Source organism: Diuraphis noxia, unplaced genomic scaffold, assembly GCF_037042655.1.
Source record: "Diuraphis noxia isolate RWA-SAM2 unplaced genomic scaffold, SU_Dnox_SAM2 contig0005, whole genome shotgun sequence".
Taxonomy (NCBI): domain Eukaryota; kingdom Metazoa; phylum Arthropoda; class Insecta; order Hemiptera; family Aphididae; genus Diuraphis; species Diuraphis noxia.
The window spans coordinates 37865418-37877752 of record NW_028301715.1 but is presented as its reverse complement, the minus strand read 5'-3'; the positions used below and the strand labels follow the sequence as shown (position 1 = coordinate 37877752).

The following is a 12335-nucleotide window of genomic DNA, read 5'->3' as shown; positions in this document are numbered from 1 at the left end:
ACGATAATTACACGATACGTTGCTTTCTCATAATATCAATATTAAATTCAGAAACAGGCTATACAGACTATATTATTGTCATGTAAGGAGTCTATTTTATGCGTACCTAGTTTAAAGATTATAGTCAAATGTGTATTATATGAATATGGACAATATGGTGTGTAATCATATATTTTTGTATAGGTTTGTAAAATTTGTATGGCGTTAATTGGCACACCTAGGTAAATAATTATAATAAAATACGTTATTTCATTAAAATATAAGTTCCTACCTACTCAAATTAATGAAATATCGACAAATGTGTGTGCTATTGTACCTATCATAACTTTACAAGCATAATATATATTTTAATTAAAATTATTTTTATGTTTAAACGAAACATATAATTTCAGATGTCTTATTAATTTATAGTAGGTAATACAAAAAATATATATAATTGCATACACAAATATATTATTCTACGTATTAAAATTAATATTATAGGTAATATATACCATAATAAAATTTGAAGTTTGTATATTAAATATAATTATGTGATCTTTATAGTTACCATATAGTTAACGATTTAAGATTAAAAATAAATAAAAATAAATATTTTATCCCTATACATAACCCCTTCATTTTCCATTATTTTCAAAAACGATTTATTGACAATCTAACATCAAATGAATTGTATATAATTCAATATTGAATTATTTGTGATATATTTAGTAAAAATAATTCTATTAATTTAAAAATATATGAAGCGTTTAATTTGTTTAACATAGCATATTGATGAAAAAAGTTTTAGTTACCGCAGATGTGGAAAATTACATTTTTTTTTTTCAATTTACTTTGTAAAATATCGTAAATTATGAAACATGGTTTAGCGAACCATACACCAGGCAAACACTCAGCCAATATCTCATCATTTTTTGATTGGCAACTAAAAATTGTAAAATGGTTTATTAAAAATTTAGTTTATAGTACATTAAATGTAATTTTATAAATGTATATATCATTGAAATTCTATTAGAATCGTTCCCACTTTATTATTAATGACTTCTAGTGAAAAAAAAAAAATACATGATGTTGTAAACGATTGTAATATTGAAGTAAATAATTTATTTTAGTGTGATTATAATTGTATACGTATACATTTTCTAAATATTTCCAAACAACACGTTTTTATTTATTTTTATCATAAGCTGTGATAGAGGGGCAGCATAGGTCATTGGCTTTTAATATGGTATTTTAAATAGCTATAAAAACAATTTGATAGTAATAAAAAAGAAATATAACTATTTGTTTGTATTATACATTCATATTTCTCTAATTTATTCGGTATGGTATGGATAATTTTATAATTTTATATGTTTTTATGATTATATTAATGTACCTATTTATTTGAGTTTGGGATTAGGCAGATAAAATATTGCTGTACCTTTTTCATGTTGGTCGACTAAATATTTACATTATCCTATTATCATACATCAGACATTCTTGTTTTGTACTTTTAAATTTTAACTTCATTATGATGAATACGATTTCGTTGGTTATAGAGAGAATAATATGATATTGTTATAATTTTGTGTTATAGTTAAGTGTGTTTAAGAGCCGTTATAATGGCGATGGATTCAGCCTTATAAATTGAGAATTTTTTTGTAGTTTATGAGTTATTGTTTCATTATTCACTTTAACTGTTATACTTGCTATACTTATTACTTAAACCCATATCCAGGGCACGTGGATCATGAGTTTCTAGGGCCTCGATTGTTTGACCTTTCCATTGGTATTTTTTTTATGTTTCTAAATAGGCCCCTACTCTGTGTGCCCAAGGGCTCCTGCATATCTAAAGACGGCTCTGCCTGCTCCCTGTTAACTTTTGGAGTAATGTATGGTTTGGTATTAATATATTTTCAGTGTGTCTTATAAAATAAAATTTACAAATTACGTAAAAAAATAAAATATTTTAAGTTATCATAATAAACAAATTCGCAATGCATATTATATTAGATTTTGGAAAGATTATGTGTGTTAATGTGTTATATAACTTAATATTGACTAATTCAACTTTAAATAGTATTTTTATACTCTCGGCTGTAGATATTAATACAATTTATATGCATTATTTAACGGTAAAAAGGTATTAAACTGTGTTTAAAAAGGTCTACTGGCTAGGAAAGAATGTTTATAATTTGGGAGAGTTAAAGCAACCCTGTTTTTTTTAATTAGTGGTAATTTAACCATTTAAAAATAAAATACCTGTTTTTGCAAGGATTATTATTTTTCAAGGTTACAAAACCGTTCAATTTCAAAAATTGAATAGCTTTTATCATATTGGAAATACGTTAAATATTAAATTAGCTTGAAAAAAAAACTGTTGAACTAAAAGTACAATTGGTTTTCTAATTCTAATTTAATTTTGTTTGTATCCAATTTCAAATCGTTATTTAATATTTTTTGGCTGATTATTTTTGTAATTAACTATAATTAAGTACTACTTTTACTAGCTTAAATGATAAAAATATAAAGATTTTTTCTATAGTTTCTATGCACCAGAATCAATTTGTTTCAATAATGTATTTTGATTAGAATTTAGAATTTGTTTAGTTTGGTTTAGGCTCTGTTTACTTGAGATTGTAATAAGCAGATTAGCAGTGTTCATTAGCTGTATACGATTATATATACGTCATATTATTATTACTTTGCATTATATTTATAAATGCAAATATCGAACTACCGATTGTAATATATTTTTTTTTCGTGATTTTTATATCGTTAAATAAATGTATAGAACAATATATATATATAGTATGATAAATAATTTATTTCTAAAAAAGAATACACTGACTTTATTCATATTTTATTGTTTATCAAATTCTTTAACAAAATTTAGAGAAACAACGTATAAAAATGTACATAAATTACAGCTTTTGGTTAATTCCCTTGAAGAAGGATTTACAATAAGCAGGGATGTAGAAAATATACATGCGTGGACTTAAAAGTGAAGTACCTTTTAAATGTATAATTCGGCTACATAACAAAAATTATTTAATTATTTGAATATTTTAAATGGCACTTAGGGACTCTGTATATTGTTATTTAGTTTTTGATATAACATTAGGCATTAAATATTTTATTACCATATTGTACCGAAAAAGTTTAATAAGTTCGATTATTATTTTTTATTAGGCAATATTAATTATATAGGAGTTTAAAAAAAAAAAATTAAAAATATAAATAAAATTAATCTGAAAAAAAAATATATGAAACGTAAACAATGATTTACTTTGTTTTTGAATAAAATTGTTATTAATCTAAAACTATTATTATTGTGTTTTAAAATGTTTTATATAATACGTACATAATATAATATAAGAGCTAAATTTATAGTGTTTAAAATGTTTTATTGTTTTATAGTGTCAGATACTGATGCCTGGTGTCCCGGAGAATTTGATGGCTGGACGTGTATCAATCGGACAAAGGCTGGTGAAATAGCAAAATTTCCATGCCCTTATTTTATTTTGGGGTTTGATGCAAAACGTACGTACACAGTTCATTATCCATAAAATCAATTACTGTACAATATCATATTATATTGTAGTTGTTACTTGTTGTAACAATAGCTATATTTTGTGTGACTATTTTAACTAAGTTTTATAAATCAACAGTTTTTATGTTGCAAGCAACTCTACAGCAGCATTTAGTTTTACTGTTAAATATCATAGTAAATTGTATTAAACCTTGAAAAATAACTAAAACCAAGTATTATAATGCTCACCATAGTAAGCTACCACGTGGTGTATTATAATTTGGTTGCAATGAACCATTTAATACTTGTAATTCATCTGGATAAATGCTAATTTAACTATTGCATTGACACGATAAAATGGTCTATTATAACACTATTAAAAGTACGCTTACAGATATTATAATAACTGATAGTAGCGTAGTTCGAGGCCATGAACTGAGTATACTCTGTCACAGCAAACATTTTTGTCAGCCGCAGAACAATGGTTTATCGAACAGGATTATATACGTTGGCGTTTACGTTTAAGTTTACGTTTTATGCGCAATTCATTTGACTCGGGAGTTTACCTATGCTTATCCCGGTTAATCCAAACCAATAAGTTCTCAGATGGGTATTGACGTCACATTTCGCTGTGAAGGGATGAGTTGTTGGTTGTCTTTCTTTTCTTCCATATATTATTTGTTTACGAAACCTTAAAAACATCGGAAGGGGAAAATAATAGACGTGTTTTGATTAATGAATTATTTGGAACGATTGATTTGAGAACCTTCTTAGGTTTTTTTTTTCAACTTTCTTATATTCAGCACCCAAAAGAGAACGGTAAAAAAAGCTGGTAAGTCGTGGATGTCGCTCTGCTGTACAGTAGGTTACTTTAATGGATGGGATTAAATTTGAATGCAATGATAGGTATCATTGTATACGAAAAACGATTCTGACCGGAGATGATTTGTCAGTCTAGGATGTATTATATTTAAATACTGTCATATATTCTATTTTGAAACAAATAAATTATTTTTCAATTAGGACGCATTTTGAATAAGGCATGGTTAATCAATTTTTCCAAAAACATTGCATGTAGTTATCATAATTCATAATACTTTATATTATCATAGATATACATATACCTGGTTTAAGGATAAATCGTTATCCTTACGCGATTTCATAAAAATTTAAAACTCAAACGCTCAAAACATTTTTCCTATAATGACGCTTCAAATTTTCTCTATAGCTATTTGAAGCAAAACTTATGGAAAACTTAGTGTTAAATTTTATAACCTTAGATATAAATACAAACAATATTATGAGTTTTAAACTACAAAATAATTTGCAAATATTCATGATTTTGACGAATTTTTGTCAATATTTGAAATTCAAATGCTAATAAAAATTTAATTTGAATTTCCGGTGGACATTTTTTTTGTGATATAGATTGACAATTTTTTAAGGAATCTTGAATTATATTTTCAAATCTTAGATTTAAAAAGAAAATTTTTTATGAATTTTTAGCTTAAAACAATTTGCGAATTTTTGTGATTATTACGTATTATGTCAAAATTCAGAATTTGAATGCTTATAAAAAAAAATTGTGACTATGAATTTCTTTTATTTTTCAACTTCTATTGTAAAAATATATTAATATTTAATATTAAATATATTAATAATATTAACCTTGTATTAAATCTTCAATATTTTCTACCCAAAAAATAAATTTTAATCGATATTAATTTAAAAACCCAAAATGTCAAATGCCTATGAATAAAACAACATAAGTAAACAATTTTTGAAAATTTCATGGCTGTTAGAATAAACTTATAAAAACATTCGATGACAATTTCATGTATCAATGGTCATTTGTTTTAAAGTTACATCAATAATCAAAATCGATTTTGTCGAAAACTTATTGTTATATAACTTTTGACCACCAAAGTACTAACTAGATTCACTTTCTGATCGGATAAGGTACTGAAGTCAAAAATCGAAGCACTTTTACTGCCCCAAAACGAGATGACAGACACAAAAAAAAATATATTCATGGTTTTACCGAATTTTTGTCAATATTTGAACTTCAAATGCTAATAAAAGAAAATTGTGCCTATGTATTCTTATAATTTTTTAATCACTATAAGAATAGTTTATGAGAAACTTTGTATTAAAATTTCAAGTATTTTGATAGGGCCAAAAAAAATTTATCGACACTTCAAAAAAAAATTTTAGTTGTCTATAAATATCTTAAAAAAAGTCAAAATATTTTGAAAATTAAATCATATAAAGAAAATGCCAATCTTAATAACTGGTAAAATTTTCAAGTATCTACGACTTACCTATACTTTTTAAATAATAACAAATATTTAAAATCGTTTGAGGATAAATCGTTATCGTTACGCTATTTCGTAAAAATTTAAAATTCAAACGCACTTAAAATTTTTCCTATAATGATGCTTCGAGTTTTCTCTACAGCTATTTGAAGGAAAAATTTTGGAAAACTTAGTGTTGTATTTTTAATTCTTAGTTATAAACACAAAAAATTTTATGATTTTTCAACTTCAAAATTACTTGCAATTATTCGCGTTTTCGACAGATTTCGTAAAAATTTGAACTATAAACGCTTATAAAAAAAATTGTGATTTACGATTTTTAATTTTTTTTAGCTACAATAAGAACAACTCATAAGGAACCTTGTATTAAATTTTCAAGTTTTTTTGGTCGTCCCACATTTTTTTACCGACACTTCAAAACAAAATTCTCAAAAAAATCGAAAATTTCAGTGGTCTATAAATAACTCAAAAAAAAAGACGAAAATGTTTGAAAATTAAACTGTATATAGATATCACTAACATAAACATTTTGGTGTAAATTTCAAGTATTTACAGTGATTAGTTTTTGAATTACAACCATATAAAAATATCGATTTGGTCGAAAACTGGTTTTGCGTAAAAATTCCCGTTTTTCAGTCATTTTTTTTTTGTTTTTCTCGATTTATTTGAAAACTGTTGGAAAATGTTTACTTTTGACCTCTATAATGCACCAAGGATATTCACTTTTACATCGGAAACCACCCCCAAAGTTTGAAATTGAAGCATTATTTCGACTAGTTACGCTGTACACAGACACAAAAACAAACATAAAAAAAAAAAACACACATTATTGTAAAATCAATACATTCATCAATTCGTTCAGAATCTAAAAAAAGATAATTTTCAAATTCCGTTGGACATCTAATACCGTTTGAATGAATTTATACATTCCGCGAAAACCGTACCGTGCATTTATGGCTATAATACTAACTAGTTGTTATTTTTTCAAGTTTTATGAGATAAGTGATGATCCAACAGGGCATTGAGTTACAAGAAATAAAAACCGTTTTATTATGTCTTATAGAATATTATTTTTCTCACCTTTATGAAATTTTTTATTCGTATTCGTCCACATCAAAAACCAAGAAGTTTATAGAATAACAATAGGTACTGGGTTATCGAAAAACACCACTAACAAGCAAAAATGTACTGGATTTTTTGTTTTTGTTTTTGCTATACAGTATTTTGAGGTTTCATTTTACTATTATTGGTTTGTCGTGAAATATTACTATCCAATTATGTCATGATTCCTTTTATAGGACTCGGGAAACAAACTATAGCTATAAGATATTCGTTTAGTGTTGGCTTATAAAACTGTGATGTGCATACATGGAGCTTGATAAAATAATTAGAGACAACCTAACCTGCTAAGCCATGGGTTTTTTTTGTCATAAGCTTGGATATATAAGCTAATAAAATACGCATTATATTTAAAATAAATATAATTAACTGAGAGGGTAGGCCTTCACAAGCCCATACTTATCTACGTAAATCCATTATAATGCTCATGTCTAAAATAGTACAATTTCATTATACACACGCGCAGTCACAAATAAATACAGTAATTAATGTTATAATGTCATACCTGATATCATTGTAGAATAGGTATTACCTTAGGTTTAATTTGGGTTTTCCTGCATTTTGATGGGATTAATTTGTTTTGCTTGTGCAATTAGTAAGTTTTAACTATTCTATAACATCGTTAGAATTTGTCTATCCATAGTGTATTCAAGTATACATTTTTATAGGTTTTATCAGAAATGGTTTTCATCCCACTCGAGTAAAAAGTTTCAAATTTATCATTTTATATATTAGGTATGTTAAAATTGGAACTATGGAAGTTAATATTAAATTATAAATTGTATGATTTTTATATTTTAAACTAGCTAAAATATAATTAATTTAAGTTTTTGAAACCAAAGAATCTTTTTATAAGGTAGTTAATGAAGTTAAAACTTATTTCAATTACTTATAAATATTTCCTTAAATTAAAATAGGTACTTGGTGGTTCAATTATTTTTTAAATGTTTATGTGCCTTTATTCTATTTATAATTTCAATTAATTCAATGGTATAAATTATAAATACAAAACAAGTTTTGATTGAATTTTTAGTTAAAAAAGCAATATTTTTCTTTATTTTTAATTGATTGTTCTTGTAATATAATATAACCTTTAATAAATTATTTTATACATGAATCATACATAGGTACCTGTAATATAAATATTCGATATTTGTGATAAAAAAAATATTTAAATGGGCAATCAGAGTACCTACTAATTTTAAAAGCAAAAAATTAATATTTCAATTCCAACTTTTGTAGTTATAATCCCTTAAATCGTAATATAGAACCTTTAATTTATTCATAATCCATAACAAGCGTAACATGTTGGATGTAGTTCATTAATTAGATAGTATTTAAACATTTTTTTCGTTATATTTGTTTATAATGTTATTTGAATGCATTGACATATTTCTTTTAAATATATTACTTAACTAAAGTAATGTTAAATATTTGTAGGGATAATATATGTTTATACATAATTATATTTATACATGTATAATAAATACCTATAGTAAAATTTAGTTTAATGTTTATTAAATTTAGATTTTAGAATCGACTACTTTAATCAATTCATATAATCATCAACTGTTAGATATTCATATTATAATGATAGACTTTTTTAAATTTTACACTTTCAGTATAATTTTTTCGTTATAAATATTTAAGTATATACATGTACTATATTCGATATTTTTAAATTTAAATTGTAAATGAAGTAGTTCAATATTTATAATGCAATTGTATTTAAATATATTTTATGCATTGGCGTTTATAATTGCTTATATAGTTTAAACTTTTCTTTTGCCACGTAGAATACTAGAATGTTGCTAAACTATAAGTCAGTTGGTACCTACCTTTGTCAAAATAATGTTTTTGAATTTATCAACCAATATAAGATAAATAAAATGGTATCACATTTAAATTTGATAGGAAAATGTCTCAATAAGTTAGATTGGGTAGTTGAGAATTATGGATAGGCTATAAACATTCGTGGGTACAAATGAGAGGTGATGGGTGAACCATAAACATTTTACAAACGGAGGATTTAGTATTGTGACTCGACACAATGATTTGTTAAGTGTGTAGTGAAGATGGTAGTTATAAGAAGGTTTAAGATGAAGACAACGTATTTTATGTGAAAACACAAGTTCGAACTTTTTGATGTGGTTTTAGAAAGACGTCGTTTCTTAATATAGCTTATAGGTATCAAAACAAATAATCAATTCTTAATATTTATATAACATGAATAATTAATATACATTACACACGAATAATGTTCAAAGATTTTTTTGACTTGCTGCTTTTAATGCTTACATATGAAATAAATACTTTAGACTTCCTGATTCGACGCATGTCATAATATTTTTTTTTTTTTTTTTATTGATCAAGTACATCGACAACTAGGCCATTAGTTGTCATAATATTATTATACCCATAAATATAGTTTTAATTTTACATTATAATTTGTTAAAAATATTCTATTGAAATAATTGATATAATTTTTAGTAAGATATTTTGTGTTTCTGTTTGTATTGAGAGTATTGTGATTGTAACACTGCCATATGTTTAGGATATAAATAAGAAACATACACATTTTTTATTTATACAGTTATTTTTACTTAAAAATTAATTTCTTTATATTTATCAACTTTTAATATATCATGTTCCGTGTGTTGAATATATTTATAAGTACTTACTTCTTAATACATTGTATTTATATATTTACTGTCATACAAGTAATAGGTAAACGCAACCAGCAATGCCATAAAAACAAAATAGACGAAAACGAAGGAGACAATTTACTAGGACAAAGAGATAAATCTTTATAATTATGGAAGATATTCATCGACTATAATATTACCCATCTAAGGGGGTAGTATGTTCATGCTTAAGAATCTAAGATTTATAAATATTATTTATTCTCTGTTATATGTATATTTAGGGAGAAAATGGAACTAAAGGTACCCAAATATAATAATATAATATGCTCTCCTATGACAAACATGTTTCTTTCCAATTAGAGGAAAACATAAAACCTTTGAATATAAATGAAAAATGCAACGAGTCATGATAGTAGTGGAATATGATTTAAAAAATAACTGGTTAATACATTATAGCTTCCATCCTTATGACTGTTCTGTATGTTAATAATAATAATAATTATATAACATAATATATAAAGCTTTAATATACAGTTGTACTGTAGGTATTATGAAATTCTTAGATAACATAATACAGGTAAATATCATAGTCCATAACCAAAGCCTCAGTGTAAATTTTTAATACATTATTCATTAAACAAATAACATTAGATAATAGTGTATTTCTATTATTTGTAGGTTAATACAAAAATAATGTTTATTATTACAGAGTAGTAGAGTACTACAAGATGGTATAGTTGTTCGCAGATCACTGAGATTAACTTATAGAAATAACTATTTATTAATTGTATCCATCTATTAGATGGATTTTATTAATGATAAAAGAACAAAGTGTGCATAATATTTTAATTAATAACAGACCTAAAGTAGGTAATGGAGAAAAGTGAAAAGTTTATAGATTCAATATTTTCAAGAAAATAATCAATCATAATATCATATTGAAATCAGTAGTATTTTTCTATTATTGTATTTTTATTATTATAATAAATTGCTTTGAATCAAGATTTATACTTCTATAAATAAAATTATATAAATATATATTAAACAAATGAATCATTAAAAGTATACCGTACAAAGTCAAATTCTCAATAGTTAACCCATTTACATCAGAGGTTAATTTTTATCAATAAAATTGATTTTTCTATTATATTTGATATTTTTATTTTTATTAACCTATTAATTTTTTCGTTTTAATATTTTAATCAATAAAGTCTTAAAATTATTTTTTTTTTTATTAAAATAAAGTATATTTTATTTTATTGTTATTGTTTTAAGTTGCTAAAGTGTTTATCCTGTTGCGTTTAAACTGACGCCGATTTATATATCAACAAGTACACATGTCGTCTTTCTCAAAATTCCGTCCGTTATTTGGAGGCGTTCGCTATTGAAATTGAAAGATGTCCATTAAAGAAGGTTTCACCGTATGTCTCAGTTTTACCCAAATAAGTTGGAATTACTTTAATTGCATCGATGTCACTTATAGATTTCATAACTTCGTTATTTCCTGGAATTTTCTTTTTTACTATTTTTCTGTTGATATATATTATTAGTATGAATGGTATTTTTATTACTACGTAGTCCGGCACGAGTTGCGCTATTAGTAGGATTATTTTAAAACACTTTTAATATAAATCCACGCTATCTCGTACTTATTTTATTGATACGTAACAATTCTTATGATTTTTAAATTATTTTTTTGAGTAAATAATAATTTGTGAACATAATTTTGGTTTATTATAATTCATAATGTGATGATATTCTTACTTTTAATTTTAAATACTGTAACATTCCATATAAGTAATTCTAAAATATTGAACTTGAAGACTTGAAATTGCTTCTTACAAATGCGTGAAAATACGAAATTCTGTATTTTTTATTTTGTGATGATAGTGTTATTTGTGATATTATATAAAATAGTAATTTAAACTACATAATTACTAACTATACTATCCTATATAGTATATATATCATTCAAACAATTATAGTCTAACATTTTTTTTTTTTTTTTGTAGTGAAATAATTCATACTATATAACCTAAATAGTAAATATAATAAATAAAACCTTTGAATCATGAATACTTTGAAAAATATCATCAATCTTGTATTACTTCAGTAAAATTTATCAGGTAGAAAATATTATCTGAGTTATTTTACGTTTCAAAATATGAAATTGGTATTATTTTAACTTATTACCTAATTATTAATTTTTAATATAATAATAAAAAACTTTTATTTTCAATTTCGTCTTAAAATATATGGACTATGATGGTATATATATATATATATATATATAATATAAGTTTAAAAGCAGTGGACAACGTTAATCAATAATAAAACTAAATTGCAGTTTTCGATAGTTAGTATTAGAAAATTAATAGTTAGCTAAATATTTTTATTGATTTGGCAACTTTTAATACTTCATTAATTATCGAATCAAGTATTATACCTATTGTCACGTCGTAGATAGGTATATTTAAGTTGTATGGTATTATTTGTACAGATTTTATTCATTAAATTGTTGTGTGCTTAGACAATTATTTATTTAGTTCAACAAAAATAATAATCCAAATCATATAATCAAATATTTATTTAATTTTTATGAACTATAAAATAAAGTATTCAGTTAATTTTTTTTCTTGTTATGAAAATTTAAATGAAAAATTAAAATTTAATCGTTAAACAAAATTTCTCAAAATATTCAGATTTATTTTGTTACCTGCTGTTTATACATAAAAATGTGGT

General features: G+C 24.3%; 1 protein-coding gene across 4 annotated transcripts in view; it reads left to right on the top strand.

Annotated features, from left to right (window-relative positions):
- The window catches only part of LOC107173724 (calcitonin gene-related peptide type 1 receptor-like), a 73108-nt gene that overhangs the window by 29881 nt on the left and 30892 nt on the right, over nucleotides 1-12335 (top strand). For all 4 annotated transcript variants that reach the window (XM_089228779.1, XM_089228780.1, XM_089228781.1 and 1 more), the window contains one exon: nucleotides 3403-3525. In XM_089228779.1, coding sequence (XP_089084905.1) covers nucleotides 3403-3525 — 123 coding nt within the window. The remainder of the gene's footprint in view (nucleotides 1-3402; nucleotides 3526-12335) is intronic.